This window comes from Chenopodium album, chromosome 13 (assembly GCF_948465745.1).
Source record: "Chenopodium album chromosome 13, dcCheAlbu1.1, whole genome shotgun sequence".
NCBI lineage: Eukaryota > Viridiplantae > Streptophyta > Magnoliopsida > Caryophyllales > Amaranthaceae > Chenopodium > Chenopodium album.
The window spans coordinates 15,431,255-15,450,561 of NC_137846.1; the positions used below are offsets into that span (position 1 = coordinate 15,431,255).

Genomic DNA, 19,307 nt, shown 5'->3' on the forward strand with positions numbered 1-19,307 from the left:
TATTGCCTTTTTACGATGCTCTTAACAAAAAAAAAAAAAAAAAAAAAGATTTAATTTCGTGAACTACTATACAATAAACAAAAAAATGGAGAATGATTGATTAACCTATTTATAGTTAATTCTTACTTGATCAGTTTTTTTTTTATTATTTTTTTTCAAAAAAGTCCTAAAAGACACTAAATTTCATTATTAAAGTCATGCAGCATCTATAATTGACAATTAACGATAACGAAAACGAAATTAACAAAATCAAACAAGAATTAATCAGGGAAGGGTTAAGAATCCAAATACATAAAGATAACTATTCGGCACATTCTCGATTCGTTGTCTCATACAACTTTTTGAGGGGGCTAAGAATAACTTGATCACTTTTAATTTGATCCTAGGTGTGTTCAGTAGTAGCTTTTAGGTACTCCGGTTTTAGTGGTTTGACTTGGTTAAATCATTACTTAACAAAAATCAGGAGTGTTTGACAATGTAGTGGTTGGGGTAGCTTTCAGTGGTGGAGGTATCTTTTATCAAAAGTTAGAAATATTAGCTTTTAAAGTTAGATTTAGCTGTTGAAAAATAAAATCTATAGTTTTAGGGGGGAAAAATTGATTTTTATATGTACAGGAACAACTAGTCAATTGTTACTTTACCGAACATTCATACCTAAATTATCTATTTTCACAGCTAACGTACAACTTGTTGACAACTAACAGCTACTATCACAGCTAACAACTATCTACACAGCTATATTTTTCCGAACACGCCCTTTTTACATTAGCTTAGTTTTAGCTTTTAGGCAACCATACCCAAGAAATATACACCTCTTTATAAATTTAAGTTAAAATAACATTATTAACCTTTACTAATTAAAGTGTGATTTCTCCACCATTATTAATGATCTTTCCTTACAATTATTTACTTTTTTTTTTTTTTCTAAAACCTTAGAATTATTTTTACTTGATTTAATTTAAAATTATAAATTAATTTGTCAAAAGTAAATGACATAATATTATTAATCTTAAGCACAGAGTATAATATTACAACTGTTTTAAAATAAAGATGTGGACTATTATTTAAAAACTCGCGACAAAATCCTTTTCAAGACAACTTGTAAATACACAAAACCCTGTCAACTAACAACAAAGAAGAAAGTTATAGACTATCACCATCCAATGAAGTATTTCATGTGGACTGAAATAGACAATCAGTCCATTTTATGCTAAGCAATAAGAAGTGAATTATTGATGATAAAAATGACATTTTAGACTGGCATTATCGAAAATTATAGTTGAGCAATGAATAATTGCCAGCTTATACTATTTATCAAATTATCAATGTAAGTGTTTTTGGCAAAGAACTATTTAGGGGGGTCCCCCCTTCTCCACTATAAGAATATATTCTTAGTTGTAGTTGATAGAATCTACTTCCTTTGCAACATTCATTTGCTTTTAGTACTTTACTCAACTAGAAAGAAATTTCTCCAAACAATGAAAAGTCATAACCCTTAAACCCTTTGAATAAACTTCATTATTAATTTCCTTAGTTACTAACAATTTATTAATTAGTAATTAATATGATACATTATAACTTATGGGTTTTGATATAGGTTTCCTACAAGTTATGTACTTCTAACCACACCTAAATTATTATAAGAAATAATTATCCATTGTCAAGTGTAATATTATGTTCAGATATAAACAACATTCTGGTTTTACTTTCAAAATCAGAACTAAACCCGAAATAATAAAAGAAAGCCTGAACGTAATCACTTTAGTTATAACATTTTTTTTATCATAATAGAATCCTAATTAAGTGAGGTAAAATGACAAGTGATGCATATGAGATTTAATCTAATCCTCGTCAATATACAAGTATAACAATATAAAATAGTGAAGAATGTTCAAAAGAGATGAAGAAAAGTTCTTTGAAATGTAGTCCGTACATTATCTTCATAAGAAAGGCTTTATAATATTGTAAGCTTTTTGGAATAATATACACAACATACATAACCTCCTACTCCACCCCACAACAAATATCATCCTTAGACCAACGTATATACTACAACCAAAATTCTCAACATCAAAATTCCACACATTTTTATAACTCTACTATAATACATTACTCTATTTTTCTTCAATTTGTTAGCTTCATTTTAACATTATTTGCATGCTATTTGTAAGTCTGATTCTTTTCTTCTTTGTTCGTATTCATTTTCCATTTTTATTTTTTTCTTCAATTTTGTTGGTTTATATTCCGTAGTACAAGTGTTCCTCTGTTTCCTCTTCTTCTTCACTCATCTTTTACTTTTCTTTCTGTTTTTTTTCCTCTCACAAATGTTCAGTTGTTCAACAGTAATCTATATTATCTGCTTCTCTATCACAAAGAATTTCCTGGTAATTTTACCTGAATTTATTTTCTTGTGATTTGATTTCAAAATTATATGAATTTATGGAAATTGGGTAGTTTTAATTTTCATTTTTAACCTTTTTCTTGAATTTTACATGAGAATTGGAAATTCTTATCATTTTTTATACATGATAATGACTAAATTAATCTTTCCTCTGTTTTATTTTTCTCTCTTAAATATACCCAATTAAGAGTATTTAATTATGAAAATTCACTGAATTTTCATTTGAGAATTATCACTCTTTTAATTCTTGTTATTTTTTTTTAATATTTTGGAATTTATATTTATCCTTTCCTTTATTTCAGAGTTTTCGAGTTCATGCAATTCCTAATCCATCTCCCAACAAAATATTCATTTTTAATATTTTTTTTTTTTTTTTTTTTTTGAAACCATTAATACATGATATATGACTTTACTCTTTCATCTCGAATTTTTTTTTTTTACTTTATGGTTTTTTTACTATTTTTTTTTTTAAATAATACTTTCACAAAAAAAACAAGTTCTTTTTCAAGAATTCGATAAATTTTTAATGTTTAATCCATATTTAGCAACATACGTGAAAGTACATTACTAAATTTATAAACCCAAATTTCCCCTTTTTTAATTAATAACAATACTTTATTATTATGCATGTAACGAGGTTGATACACCCACCATAAATTTTGACGCTACAAGTCTTAATTTCTCAATAATACATCAATATCATAAAGTAAAAATTAAAAAATACCATCATCATTTTTATCACAATTTTTTTTTTTTTTTTCCTTGGTTAATAGTTGAAATAGAATTTAATTTTTTGGTGAATTTCTAGCTAACATTTGTTTTTGGTACTATTTTGTTCACAGAAACAAAGGATGAGAAGCAGTTTCATGTGATAAAGTGGTTGAAAAAGTTGGTTGCTATTTTGATGGGTGTGACACTTTCTTTAAAAAAGATTTGATATAATCCCAATAATTTTGGTCTAATATATCAAATTTAACACTGAAAACATCAATGGAAGCAGAAGATCATAATGGTCTTGAAAGGGTTTTGTCACAAAAGGCATTGTCAATGAGTAGTTCATTTCCATGTCAAATTTGTGTAGTTGCATTTCTTTGTGGAGTTTGTCTTACTTCTCTATTCCTTGCTGGTCTTACTTCCTTCGGCGGTTTTGAATTCGATGGCATTCAGTTTCATCAGATTTCAGCTGCTATCTTGCCCTGGAGTTCTAATCCACAGATTACTTGTAAGTCGAGTTTTTCGATTTGTTAATAATTGTTACATTTGAATTTGGTTACCAAATTCGGGTTTGTATTGGGATGTGCCCATAAAGACTACGTTTAACATTTTCCATAAAAATATACATCTTTTACTCCAAAATAGATTTATCCTCTATTAATTCTTAGGTACCTTAATTTCCGTGCAAAAAGTAGATAATTTGATTGTGGGAGGGTGGGAGTATATTATATGGCAATGAAATAATTTGTTTGTTTGTAGTGCATTTACCTTGGACATTGAGAAGGGAATAATGTTCTTCGTAGGAAGAAATTAGTTTCTTTGAAGAAAATGTATGCTATGAATCGTAAAGGTTCGATTATTTAAAGTTTCGTAGTTGTACTCACGAATTTTGTTTTAGGTTAAAGTAGTTGATACACATATCACAATGTACCTCTGTGCCTAAATAATTGTAATTTGTTACAAGTCGTGTACTCACATTTAAAGGATTGAGTCAATATTCCATAGTTTTTGGTAAATTCTAAGTTACCGATTATTGAAAGTGACCTATTATTTTGGGACGGCCTAAAATAGAAATATGACATTGTGGTCTACAGAGGAAGTAACTGAGAAAAGACCTTGAAACTTTTCTTTTTTGGATAGTATAAATGCAACATGATTGATTACAAGATCAGTAATCAAGAATTTACTGTGGAATATTTGTAGTGTTTCTTGGTAAAGTATTTGACTTTTTCTTTTGTTGGGCTCATTGTTCATGTCTTAAAGTTTGAAGTTTTAATTTGCTGTGATACAGTAGGAGACAGTGACTTTAACTCAAGAACAGTGGAGAGGGAAGTGAATCCAAGGGGAAAAAAATTGTGCTGTGGCGACGATAAGGTGTCTATGTTATATTCAGCTTGGAGTAACTTACTAAATGAATCAGTAGACCCATGGACAGACACGAAATCAAGTGTCCCGAATGCTCCTCATTTAGAGAACTGCAAGTCAAAAGCCCTGATGAACAAAAGGCTAGATACGCGTGTTGTTAATGCAACATTCCCCCCTTGGACCCTTTGGAAGGGATCATTAGACGTATACTCTAAGGATTCGGAAAATGAGCAGTTGAATGATTTCAGGCATCAGGATATATCTCAAGGTGCTTATCCTCCCTGGGTATGTTTCTATATTATCTTCAACAATGTATATGAATTACCCTTTTGGTTATAATCTAATGTCTGCATCCTCATTACATTGGTAGATTACGGGATCTGATGAAGAAAACTATCCCTTAACAAGGAAAGTGCAGCGTGATGTATGGCTTCATCAGCATCCATTGAACTGTCATGACCCTCAAGTGAAGTTTCTTGTGGCTGATTGGGAAAGACTGCCCGGGTTTGGTATAGGTGCATAAATTGCTGGAATGTGTGGACTTCTTGCACTAGCCATTTCCGAGAAGAGGGTGCTTGTAACAAATTACTACAACCGTGCTGATCATGAGGGCTGCAAAGGTAATAGCTACATTAAATGGATGTGCATAATTTATCGGAATTATTAGTACTTAGTTTGGTTGAATTGATATCTTAGGTCTTGAATACTATCATGCCTAAGTTTCGGCCTTTTTTAATTGTTGAAACTCATGCAAGTGTTTTAAGTAGCTAACTTATAACCTGTTTGAGAAATGGTGCTTAAGAGTGCTGAATTTAGTAAAGTCAATGTGATTTTGATGGATATTACAGGATCATCTCATGCAAGTTGGTCTTGCTACTTTCTTCCGGAGACATCCCAAGAATGCAGGGATCGTGCGTTTGAACTCATGAATCATAAGGAAGCATGGGACAAGGGTATCATAAAAGCAAAAGAGAACTACACTTCTAAGGAGATATGGGCAGGACAGACTCCTAGGTAATTTCTTGCACCTTCTGCTGAGTACTCGTACATTATCTGAGGACGATGTGAAATATTCATCTGTGTACTGAATTACTGCAGAAATTGGGGTGCTCCTTGGAGTTATTTGCAACCAACAACAGAAATAAACGGGAGTTTTGTAGCATTTCATAGGAAAATGGACAGAAGATGGTGGCGGGCACAGGTAACTAGTTCATGAATTTGTTATGCTCGGTAATAGTCTAATAGATTTCTTCACTTAGACATCCTTTCCCTTTCTCCATCCTTTATGCAAATAACGGAAAATCTTCCTTTCCCTCTAAATTTCATAATCTGAAGTTCTAACAACACATAATAATCACTTTTGGTTTATGTAGCCGACCACACTTATGAGACTAAGGCTTTGATTGATTGATTGAAGTTCTAAACACACTGTAATAGAGCTGGCTACATTTAAAGGAATAAATAATTAGATGTTTGGCATCATCAGAAGTTATGATTCGAGATATCACCTCAACGTAAATATTATCTTTAGTTAGAATTATGTAAAGAGAATAGCATAATTTTTGGATCTGACTTGAGGACAGCAGCCTCCTGCTTCGTCTCATGAATGAGTTAAATATATGCAATGAGAAAGAGAAAGCTAAATCTCATGATTTAGTTTCCTTGATTGTGTACATGATAAATCAACACATATTACTAACTATGGTATTATTTGTCAGGCTGTACGATATCTGATGAGATTTCCGACTGACTACACATGCCATCTAATGAATGTTGCTCGACATGCTGCATTTGGAAAGGAGGCTGCAGAAATGGTCCTCGCAAATAGTAATGGAGACTGGCTGAAGGTAGGCATGCAACGTAACTCTTAAACCATTTTGCTTTACATCTATAGGAAAACGAATTAAGTACATAGGTTTTTACAGCATAATCTTGTTCAGTCACCTTTGTTTCCTCATCTTGTATAGTAACACCCATTCACTTAATGAGCCCTTCTTTTATGTGCTTGTTCAGAAATATCGTTAGGCATTCCAGATACAGTTTGTTCATCCTGAGACGAAGTTATTGTGTTCATCCAGGATTTTAGATTGGATTTTAAGTCATTTTTGATAATGAGCTAATTGGAATTGCTTATGTGACACTCTTCTAGTATTGAACATATACAATAACTATGTGTATGATGTATAATCATAAAATCGCTATGCTTCCTTCATAACAGGACGAAACAGACCACCCTGCACCTGAGATAGAAAAATATGTATGGTCCAACCGCAAACCATGGATTCCAAGACCGCTACTAAGCATGCATGTAAGAATGGGAGACAAAGCTTGCGAAATGAAGGTGGTGGAGTTTAAGGAGTACATGCGCCTAGCTGAAAGGATAAGAAAACAATTCCCGGACTTAAGGAGCATCTGGTTATCCACCGAGATGCAACAAGTCATCGACCTTACAAAGCTTTACACTTCATCTGGATGGAACTTCTATTTCACCAATGTGAAAAGGCAAGTCAGCAACATAACAATGGCAACCTATGAGGCGAGCCTTGGGAGAAAGACAAGCACGGAATATCCTTTGGTCAATTTCTTGATGGCCACTGAAGCTGATTTCTTCATCGGTGCCTTAGGTTCCACGTGGTGTTTTTTGATTGATGGTATGAGGAACACGGGAGGAAAAGTTATGGCCGGATATCTGAGTGTTAACAAGGACCGATTTTGGTGAAGAGAAAGGATCAGTATTTATAAATTCCATTGTAGATCAGATTACAATCGATCAATTTTGCTTTCTTGTGTACAAATATGTGGTGACATATTTTCTTGTAAATACAGAGTAGATTGTTGTATATTTGAGGGCCATAATGTATCGTTCTGCTTCTCCGATGATTTTCAATAGTAAGCTCTAAATAAAGCTATATACATTTTATGCTGATTGTCTTGCTACCTGATCTTTTACAATTACACTGAATAGGAAGCAGAAGATGAGAAGATTCCACATACTGAAGCTTTCCGAGCAACAAAGTCATTTATACTACGAGTTATTATACTAGTATATAGATACAAATGTAGTTGAGTAGCTATATCGTCCTGTATGGCTGTATACACCCGTTGTAGACAAAGTTCATGTCATTAGATTTATAGTAAATTCGGATCTCTCATTTTCAATACACAGTGTCGATTTTGTAAGATGATGTAATTCCCCATTTAACAAAGTAGTGTCGAATGATGTAACACTCCATTGAGCAAAGTTGCAAAGTGCTAATCCAAGAAGTTAGAATTTAGTTCGATCTCTCACCACTAAATTACAAAATCAACCCCACAAATTCATCAAAATTGGCAACGTAGCTAGTAACACTTGCAAAAGCAATTTAGCACCAAGAAAGATCACTCAGCAAGCTTTTCAACGAAGTAATATATCAGCGGATCTATCGCCATCAAGCTACATTGATGTGATCCCTAAACTACACCTCAAAGTACAAACAACGATCATTTTAACATTGATGAACGAAAACTTACGAAACAAACAAATACCTTGTGGGTGAGAAAAATAATAAATAGATACATAACACTGGTCTAAGGGAGGAAAAACAAAGGTTAGAACAAAAACAAAGCTATCAAGAAACATGGTAGCTTTTACTTCACGAATTTCACATCACTTAACAGAATACGACAGCATGAAGAAGCGCCATTTGGGGTCAACAAGAATTGCCCTGCAGCCTCCCTCCCTCTCTCTCACAACAGCATGTAACACTCCATCACTTGGTCTAATGTTTTGGGTGCACATAAGGAGAGATTTTTACCTCTACCTTGAACGGGAGTCTCTTCACTTGATACAGACATCATTCCTTGCAGAGATTACTCCACTTCCTCACTCAATTGTTGTCCAATATCCCCATTTTTGGGTGCTGTTGTTGGTCTACGGTTTTTCTTGCTCTTAGCTTTCCTAGCTTTCATGCGACGTTTCTTCTCATTGGCATCAACCCAATTGTAGTCCGCTGGAATACTAAAAGGGTCATTTTCATCTTTATAGCGATGACTTTGGCTCTCACCATCACTTGATTGCCCACCACGACTTCCTCGCATCCATGAGATCCAAGAAGAGGACCCTTCTGAGTCTTTCGATTTTGAGCCTTCTTGAAAATGAGCTGGACTAGAAAGAGGTGTTGAGAACTCTTCTATAGGCTGGAGTTCCTCAAATTTTGTGAATGTGACAACTACTCTAATTGTTGGAACAATTGGGATGGCGACCTGCATAAAGAAAAAAGTAGGAGCTTAGAACAGTTAGATTTAGAGGAAAATTTTCACGGAAGATAGATCAAGTGTACGTCTTTGTATAAGCCTAAAAAGGTCAAATCAGCGTAAAGAGCAATAGACAAAATTTCATAGCACTTTAGACCAAACAAGGCTCATTAGTTACCACATTCTACATTCAAAGAGAAAGAATAAAAAAGGCATAATGGATCAGAAAACTGTATTACATTTTCTATTAAGCGATTATGCACAGCATTTTATTTAAGTGTTGCAGATAATTATTATTAATAGGGGCTGCATTTAAAGAATATCCCCCAAACAAACCCCAACTAAGGCCCCATCCACTAAGGGAGAATCTCATCAACAAAAAAGGGGGAAGTCAGTGTGTGTGAGAGCATGAAGGAGAATACAATCGCCCTCACATTGATTAGCTGAAAATTCAGAGCATCATTGGCATGTTTCATTCCACAAACATTAATATCATAAAATAAATCTGCAACAATAATACAACACCAAATACGCTTGATGACAACAGAATACAGCAACTAGAATGAATGATCGACATGCCACAATGATCATGAATCTAAGCCTATGCATATGTGACTCAAAAGATTAGCTAGCTTTTAAATCCAAAGCCAACATATTAACTTCAGAATGCCAAAATACCTCCAAAATGACCCAGAATGAATGATTGACATGCCACTATGATCATGAATCTAAGCCTATGCATATGTGACTCGATAGATTACCTAGCTTTTAAATCCAAAGCCAACATATTAACTTTAGAATGCCAAAATACCTCCAAAAAGGCCCCCTCTTCCATACCCTGCCTCCCCGCTTTCAAATTGGAGAACCACACAATGACAAATAACATTTCCCTACATCCAACCCTTCCTCCCACACCAAAGATCTAGAGTTGGACTAAAATGATCGAAACAAAATCAATTGTCGATGGATCATTCAGGTCTGTTGCCCTTTGGCTAGTACGAAAAATGATAGTAAAATGATGAATTGTATATTCTTTTGTCTGCTGATATAGGATGCATTGACGAATATTATGTTCTGTATCTTGTCCATAAGATTTTGCATGAATCACAATTTTGATTTTGTTCATAAGTTGTCCTGCAACCAGGTGGACTGCTTGCACCCCAACCCAACCCCCAACACCCCCCCCCCCCCCCCCCTCTCTTCACCAAAAAAAAAAAAAAAATCTTTCTTTTCCTTCAATCGGTCATTTGTCTTATAATTGAGATCTCACCAGGGCACAAGGGTACTTCCAGCAGTGTTCTTATGTCCAAACATTGAGAAGCATGAGAAGTGACAAAAGGTAGCTTGACGTCACAAAAAGTGCCAAAAAATTTATCAATATTTTCAATAAGTCAGGCACCACTAAGTTGTGATCTTAAATGAATGCAAGTCCCTACGTTAAAGACAATAATAAGTGCATACCTAGCCTAGTTTCACAGCAAACAGGCTCAGCTTACATAAATTAAGGGTGGCATACACAATAAAAAAGAACGTCAATGAAAAAATGGGTACCCTAGACTATTAAACCAACTCAAATCCCATAAGAGCACCACAGCTTTGCACTACTCAAATTTCACATTTAAGCTCAACATACAGCTGGAAGCTTACAGCACCTGAACGTTGCATGGACTCTTTTAACGGAAAAATCAGCTTCCAACTTATTATGGGACCAAAGTATCAGCTAAAGTTAGATCACAGTACAGTATAACCAACCAATCCCATCTGCAGCACACTGGACCACAACCTCATACTGATTTTCTTATTATTATTATTATTATTATTATTATTATTATTATTATTATTATTATTATTATTATTATTATTATTATTATTATTTGTTCTCACTTTTTGTCAATTATCGCTTAATGGGGGCAGAAAGGCAGAGAGATAAAGGCTTGATAGATGAGCTACAGATCTTTACTCAATTCACATCCAATGTTACCTAATCCACACAAACCCCCATCCACTGAGTTATGCTGCTAACCACATCTTGGTGGAATGTGCAAACTGTTTTCCAATAGAGTGGTGCAACAGTGGACTAATCTAACTAAATCTTGAAGAACTATAAATTACCATATCTGTTTCATGTACAGGAAACATGCCAGTGGCCCGTTCTATATGACATTGTCAGCAGATGCAAGATTTTACCATAAGATTCTAGTAATCATGAATAATAGATTAGCAACTAAGGAAATATGTTTCTTCCAATGAAAGACAATGTCAGAGAAAAATGAAAAATCAAGTTTGAAATTGAAAGTATAAATGGACATTAGAGGACAGGTATATGTTAGATACCACTCAATAAATGACAGTAATAATAATTTCACAAACTCTCAAATATAAAAGTAATAAATGAGGAATACAACGTAAACATACAAAAACACAAAAAACAGCACAGGGAAGCATTGAAAGATGATATAGAAGAGGTAAGTGAAAGTACCTTGACAGGGAATGTCCCAGATGGTAGCTTAGTGGTTAAAAGTTCTCGAAGTCTCCTAACAGCCTTAACCTTATTCGCTAGTATATCTAGCAATGGCAAAAGCTCCTCGGTTGTCAAAGGAAAATCTGGGGTCAACCACAGAACAGGTCTCAAACCCTTCTTGTATTCACTCTCATGCTTAGACTCACTGGTTGGCCCTTTCTTCTTTTTCTTCTTGCTGTTCTTATCTTTTCCTTTCTTTGGATCACTTGCGTCATCCTTTTGAGAATCAATATGTTTTAGGCTGCCCCCTTCAGGAGCAAGCTTTGAGAATTTCTTCAATGTCTTTGCATCCTCAGCATCATCATTGACACTTTTGGAGTTCTTCTTGTTCCAGCCAAACCAACCTTTCTTCTCTTTACCGTTACCATTTGAATCACCATTTTCAAAAGCAGACCCTAATCCACTTTCGTGACAGTCAGCATCACCATGCTCATCATCCTCGCCATTACCCTCGGAATTTCCCATAAGAGCAGAATCTAGTTGTTTTCTTTCTTCAACAGTTAATATGTCATCAAAATCATCATGGTCACCCCCATTAGCAAGCTTATCTTCAGGATCAGCAGCAAAAAGCTCCTCATCAGTCATAGCACCAGGAACTCTCCTAGACTTCACACTCACCATTACATGAAGCATGTCATACACTTTACCCTTCCAATTTCCAACCATCTCACTTCTCTCCTGTCGCCTCCAGTTCACTTGAGGAACAAGCTCAGCCTGTGTGACATCAATGCCTGGTCTATATGTGTTAGTTTGAGACATCAACGTTACTTCATGGGCAACTTCAGATTCTGACGGTTGAGCACCAGCTCCTTCCAATGCATTGGTGATTTCTTTCTCCTTGTGAGCAAGGACAATTAATGAGCCTGAAGGCAAAGACACCTTCCCATCCTCCGAAGAGTAGCCATCTCCGAGGAATAAAAACGTCTGGTCAGAACGTTGAATACGGAACCCATCAAAGCCCGCAAGAGTCATGTCAGCGCGAAGGTTAGACCCACGTTTCCAAATACGATAAGTATCTGACGGGGCAATCCGGCCAATGAAAGGAATAACAGAACTCTCAAAATGGAATGATATTTCCATGTAGAAATCACGAATCCTAGATGCTGAGGCAACAATTCGAGGAAGCCTACGGCACCATTTAGCCCAAGCAAGAGGCTGGTAGTGCCTCGCAATTATCATAGCAATCTGCTCCTCTCTTGTACAAACAGCTTCTTGGAGAGCATTCCATCCATTCTCATTCTGCAAACTCCAGTCAGCACCAGCAGCCATCAAAATTTCTGCTGATGTAGGATCCCTCAAACGCACCGCAAGGTGCAATGGAGTCTCCCGGCCAGGAACATCACGTCGATCAATCGTAGCAGAAAGCTCATCAGCCTGAAGCTCAGCAGCAATAGACTCATCTTCAGTAGTAACCTCTCCTGCCTTAGCTAGTCTAGGAAGGGATGAAATTATACGCTTTAAACCCGCATAATCTCGGCGCATAACAGCTAGATGAGCTAGGCTATGAGCATATTTGGACAAATCTTCCATTGATTTTCAATCTAAACCTCTCTCACCTCTTTCCAACAGTAATTTCAATACCTAATTTGCTGATTCTTCCATTTCCAAGCAGCCATCTAATCTAATACACTTAAAGATCGAAACTTTTCAATACTTTTCCTCTACTATGGTGAAATATAAATTCCAGGGTTTCAAAACTCTTACAAGAAATCTCAACCAACAGTCAAATCTGAACCAAATACTCAATCAACTGCCAAATCTGAACAACCCCACAACTAATTCAACATTAAATGACAAAATAACAACAATTTCCTCAAAATTTACCAAACTTTCACCAGAACTCTAATCACAGACCTTAAATCTGCAAATGGGTACAAAAAATAAACTGCAAATTAAACAAACTATTATACCCCAGAACACAAACAGCAGTAAATAAAACAACACCTTTAATTCAGCATCAACTAGATTCAAAACAAAAAAAGAAAAAAAATTAACAATAATTAAATCTTTAACTAATTAATCCAAGAAACTAAAACCCAAGAAAAACAAAGAACAAAATTAGGATTAAGTACCTGGAAAAAATCACCAAGAAAGCTGAAATATTCCAAAAAAAAATAGAGAATTAATCCTCAAAAACTCAACTACAGTTGGTGAGAGTTGGTAAAAAAAAATGAGTAGAATGACTGTGATTGACTCACTTTCTCTCTCTAAAATTCAGAGATTTTTGGATCTATATTCTCCCACGCTCTCCCTTTTCTTTTGAAAGAAAAATAAAATAAAAATTAAAAGGGTGTTAATTTCTTTTCTTTTTTTTTTTTTTTTTTTTTTTTTTTTGGGGAGTATTTTTCTCTCTCTTTCACGTTAACTGGTAAAGATTACAGAGGTGACCCATTAATGCTGACAGCACGGTGAACCTCTCTACTGGACTCTGTCTATCATCGGACCACCCTTATTCCATCTGCCTTTTTCTGAGCTTTTCTATACCCTACGATTTTATTTACTTTCTTTTCCGTTTTATAATAATTGAAACATTGAGTATATGACAATGTATACCTTTTACAATAATTGATATAGGAAAATTTCGTATTTTACAAATTACGACCATTTAAAAAAAAATTACAAATTGCACTCCAAAAGTTGTTATAAATTGTAAAGGACAACCTAATTCAAGTTTCGCATCAGTTTTCGTGTCAAAAATGTTCGATTAAGGTTTTGGGGCTTGTTCACTTCAGCTTAATTTTTGTTCAGTTCAGTTCAATTCAACTCCAATCACTTCATTTCACCTCCTAATTTCCTTCTCTCATAAAATATTCATTTCATCTTAGTTCAGTTCAGTTCAACTGCAATAAGTTCAGTTCAATTCAGTTCAGTTCAGCTCAGTTCAGTAAATATGAACAGGCCCTTAGTGGCCATTTTAGTTCTTAAGGACCCAGATTGAGCTCGAAATTGGCAAAAAATTAACATAAGTGCCTTGTTTTTACAGCAAAAAATACTTGCCCACAAATCGATACATTTTTGTTACGCAAAACGAGGCATTAACATTTTTTTTCTTATTCCGAGCTCAATTCGGACACTTAAGGGCTAAAATGGCCCCTAAAATCTTAATTGAATATTCATGTTTAAAAGTATATTTGTAATTATTGCTTACACTGTGTTTATTTGGGATACATATATATATATATATATATATATATATATATATATATATATATATATATATATATATATATATATATATATATATATATATATATATATATATATATATATATATATATATATATATATATATATATATATATTTATATTTTGTTTACTAAATTTTGTTTTGTTTTTACAACCAGATCTAATTTAATTAGAGAATTAAATTCGAGCAAAGATGATGGGAAAATCAAAGTGCGATTTGCTCGCCTGTTTGACGTAATTAGCTTAATAAGTTTGGATTTACTCCGATTGGATGAGGAGGTAGTATATCTTTATAAATCGTTTACATTTATTAAATTTTTTTATAAACATTTTTAGTTTTTATTACTTAATTTTATGATTAAAAAAAAAAAACACACACACACACACAAAAGTTTGCGATTTAGGTAGCTTAATCAAGTCATTAAATTAACTTAATTTTTTATTTTTAATTACAAGATGATTAAGTTCATGCCTCAATTAAAATCAACTTTGTTCAACATTTCGTCCAAAATTGATTGAAGGAAAAGATTACTCCATTGGATATTTTTCGGTTGTTCCAAATAAAAAGCAATATCGCACATATTGTTAGTGACAACAAAATAATGACTCTATTTTTCTAAAATAATAATGCTTGGGCGATTTGGGACGATGAAAAAATTCGAATGCATAGATTTGATGTTGTACTATTACAATTTTAAGATCAATTTCATAACAAATTTTCACTTCCTGGTAAATATATTGATTTATTTTATAAAACTTTAAAGATAAATTTTATATAACTTTTAATTTTGCTAACATTAGTGTGTTGTATTTATTCACTTTTATTAGATGGAGTAGATATGGTTGTGAACAAAGTTGGTGATTCTATCGGAATAGAAGATAAATGGTATACATGTTTCTAATATTTTTTGTTACATATGAATATATGATTATGTGTATTTTTTTTTATTAATGTTCTTATCAAAATATTTATTAGGGGGAATAAATTACATAAAATTAATAAAATAGTTACCCTTAACAAACAAACAATAGCAAATTAATCAAAATATTATGAGTATGATCTAATTACAAAAATTACTTTTTGTATGATTTTATGTATAAAAAACCATGCATCGCACTGGCTTTCATCTCATCTTATAGATTTAGGCCAATTATTGTTGGAGAAAGTATTAGGGAGTACATATAATTTTAATTAGAGTTTTGAAATATTATTATATTGTGGGCTCAAATCCTAAAGTTTTAGCCATTGACAATTATTATTTTAAAATATTAACTTGAATAAAATTAATCTTATATAATTCATATTTAATCAATTCTAGAAAAATTATTTGTTATAAGGTGATAACATAAGAAAAGGGTTATAATGAAATTTATAAATTTAAAATAAAATAAAATAAATAATAAATTAAAACATGTTTTAAAAAAAACATGTTCAATAATAATAAAATATGAAAATAAAAAAACCTGATAAAAAAAATAACGTACAGTAATTAAAAAAAAAAATTCAATTCAGGACTAGAAAAAAAAAATTTGAAATTAATAACCTCACCTATACCTCATCTTCTCAAAACAATCCCACCTTTGCGTATTATGGAAATAATCTCACCTTATACCCTCATATTCTCAAAATGAGCCTTTTACTAATTTGTAAAATTGGTAACCTGTTTAGAAGGTGACTTGTCATGTGTCACCTTTTAATTAGCCCTATTTAATTTTTTTAAATAATTAAAAAAAAACTTTAATATCTCTCCTCCCACCTCTTCCATGGTAATCCACCATGGTCACCACCCCACCCCTTCCATAACCACCACCCTCATTACCACCACAAAGCAGGCATCTAATTTTCCTCTCTTGTTGGCAGTAGCTCCACCATCTACACCACTCTCCATCCCACACAACAACACCAAACACTACTCTCCATCCCACCTCCATTAATTAGATAAATGAAATACAAAACCCAAAAACGAAAATCTAAGGGTTCGTTTGGCATTGCTGTGGTTTTCTGTTTTTTGGTTTTTTGTTTTTTCAAAGTATGTCATATATGTCCCATAATGAATCAAAAATTATTTAAACTTATTAAAATCATGATAATTTTAAAAACTGACAACAGAAAAGTGAAAACACCTTTTTCTTGTTTTCTGTTTTTGGTTTTAAAAAAAAAAAAAAAAAGGAAACTGAAAACCAAAAATGATGCCAAATAAGCCCTAAATTTGATATAGCTCCATTTCAATCCTCTTCCTATGCCACGTTGTAGAGAGAGAAACAAGAGAAAATTAAAGGAATAATTTTTGTGGGTTTTTTTTTCTCTTTAGATCGTAAAAAAAATAAATTAAAAAAAGTTTAAGGGGTTATCTACCCCATTTTACAACAGTGGCTGAACATCATCATTTGGGTGATAAAGAGCTAAGTTTTAGAACAACTATCCATAAATTGTCCCTGACAAACCCAACTTCTTCACCGCCTCTTGCGATGTCTGGATTATTTAAAGGAGGCAAAAGTTCTTCCCATTGACGCTCTTCTCGTCGTCAGAGTCTCGATGCAGATGAATTCTTGAAAAAGGGGCTGGTTCCGGCACGAGGGAGGGGCTAAGTCAACCGTTCACGTGGGGGATCGAGGAAGAGGGAAGGAGAAAGGGAAGGAGGATGGCGGTTGGGGTAGTTGTGTTATATGTGGTGGTTGTGTGGTGGTGGTTAAAGTGGTGATATCATGGTGATGATGGAATTGTGGATGGTGGTTATGGTGGTTGACATGGATGAAGGGGGTAAGGTGAGAGAAGGAGGACTAAAGGGATATATTAAAAATAAAAAAAATAAAAAAAAAAAACTGTTTTACATGTTGTAGGTAAAATGGCCCATTTTGAGAACATGGGGTTTAAGATGGTATTATTTCTAGAATACGCAAAATTGGGATTATTTTGAGAAGATGAGCCAAAGGTGGGATTATTACTTTCAATTTTTTGGATAGAAAATTAATATAAAATCTTTAAAATTAGAAAAAAAATATCCTTTCTTATTATCTCGCACAAAAAAAATCGGCTCATTTATCATTTATTCTACTAAAAAGATTAAGTATTATATTACAAAATTATCATATTCGTTGTTAAAAACTTATCATTATTTTAAATTTTGAAATTTTATTATAATTAAACGCACAAGAAAAGGTTTATTTTAATCTGAAAGAGATTTGTATTTTATTTTAAAATTAATGCCACGTAGATTAAAAAACACACAAAAAAAAATATAGAAGAAGATAAATCCCAAAAACTGTTGTGAAAATAAGGGAAATATCAGGTTTTAGAGAGAATTAATCTGTATATTTCATTCCATATGATAAGGTATATATATATGTATATACTTACAATATAGTTAGAGCTTGATTGGATAAGAATATAAACCCTATCTAGATTGTTCCGGAATGATACAAAGGAGGATAATGGTCATCCACACGATATTTCATAACACTCCCCCTTGGATGTCCATTATCGAAGACTGTGCCTCGTTAAAACCTTATTAGGAAAAACCCTGTGGAATAAAAATCTAATGAAGGAAAAAGAGTACAACATTCTTCGTAATACGCTCGATATGCTGCCTCGTTAAAAACCTTACCAGGAAAACCCAATGTGGGACAAAACCATGGTCAAGGGAAAAAGAGTGCAGCGCGTATTTTCTCCCCCTGATGAATACATAACTTGAGATCTTCTGGTGCCGCAACAATGTATCCAATATGTTTGCATATCTTCTCATATGTAGTAAGCAAAATATCATTAGTTGATCTTCAATTCTCTTAAGCTGAATTTGCATCTTCAATTCTTCAAGTCTTCTCGTGAACATGTGAAGTGTCTTCATTTCACCATACATGTGTTAATCTCTAATATCATTATTTCAAATCTCGATGTTTAGTAGTTAACTTAAAAATTAAACTAATACGATTATGACTTCTTCTGGAAGTCGTTAATGATAGAAATAAATGATCATTATTTGATCAAACTTCATTAATAATAATTTGATGACAAAACTTGATATCATTAATGCCATTCTTCAATTTCATATGAATTAATATAACACATGTAATTATATACATTTATCATGGTTCTTCTAAACCATAATAAAATAGTTTCACACATAAGTATGTCGTTGATATTCTTTAGAATATTCATAATTGACATGAAAGTTCTTTTGCGAATACAAATAGTAACTCTCACTAACTTTCATATGCTCAATCTTCAGGTTGAGATGTCGATAGTCACATTGACTTATCAAGAGTTTGATAATAATTGAATTGCAATATTCAAGATATAAACTTTGCAGGGCTGAATATTTAAATACGTCATACATAAGTTCTTCAGGAACTCTTCTTACATGATTCATAACATGCTATTCAATCGACGTCATCAATATTTTCATCACAAGTATAAGCCCATTGGAATATAAGTATTTCTTTCTAATATTCCATCAGAGTTGTAAATATGTCTTACTATACTTTGAATGAATATTGACATACACCACAATTATTATATAGAAATTAATTAAAGCATGCAATATGAGATATAAAAATATGATAACATAATTAACAAATTATACAATGAGTAATGCAATTACAACTTCGAACATATGTAATGAATAATCCAATAACCTAAGACTCACACATGCATATGAATATGAATAAGACTCGAAATAATGCAGACACTGTACAGTGTGGATTTTAAAAATCCATATTTCTTTGGACTTCTAGTCCATGATAAACTTTTATTATTATCATTATGTCGACATTAAAATGGACATATATTTCAGATCCTTTATTCACTAGTCCATTATATCATGCACATGCATTATTTATCGGTTCCATCATATACCGGTATCATCATATTATTACTCAAGGTACAATTTT

At 33.0% G+C, this 19,307-nt stretch overlaps 1 protein-coding gene and 1 pseudogene across 2 annotated transcripts; one reads left to right on the top strand and one right to left on the bottom strand.

Annotated features, from left to right (window-relative positions):
• The first annotated feature begins 1,918 nt into the window (after nt 1-1,918).
• On the top strand, nt 1,919-7,406 carry LOC145574636 (uncharacterized; annotated as a pseudogene). Its single transcript, XR_014098111.1, has 8 exons — nt 1,919-2,166; nt 3,244-3,623; nt 4,407-4,765; nt 4,851-5,100; nt 5,329-5,494; nt 5,579-5,681; nt 6,199-6,327; nt 6,699-7,406. The product of XR_014098111.1 is annotated as an uncharacterized LOC145574636 (transcript).
• Nucleotides 7,407-7,948: 542 nt separating this feature from the next.
• On the bottom strand, nt 7,949-13,519 carry LOC145574637 (uncharacterized). Its single transcript, XM_081632471.1, has 3 exons — nt 13,307-13,519; nt 11,193-13,095; nt 7,949-8,722 (listed from the first exon to the last, which is right to left on the bottom strand). The coding sequence occupies exons 2-3, from the start codon at nt 12,762-12,764 to the stop codon at nt 8,330-8,332; spliced, it is 1,965 nt and encodes a 654-aa protein (XP_081488597.1). The 5' UTR covers nt 12,765-13,095; nt 13,307-13,519; the 3' UTR covers nt 7,949-8,329.
• Between the last annotated feature and the right edge of the window lie 5,788 nt (nt 13,520-19,307).

Excerpts from the sequence above, each read along its gene's own strand:
- LOC145574637 (XM_081632471.1), bottom strand. The coding sequence starts at position 12,764 with ATGGAAGATTTGTCCAAATATGCTCATAGCCTAGCTCATCTAGCTGTT. Across the intron at positions 8,723-11,192 it reads CTGGGACATTCCCTGTCAAG|GTCGCCATCCCAATTGTTCC; the intron begins GTACTTTCACTT and ends TTCTTTATGCAG.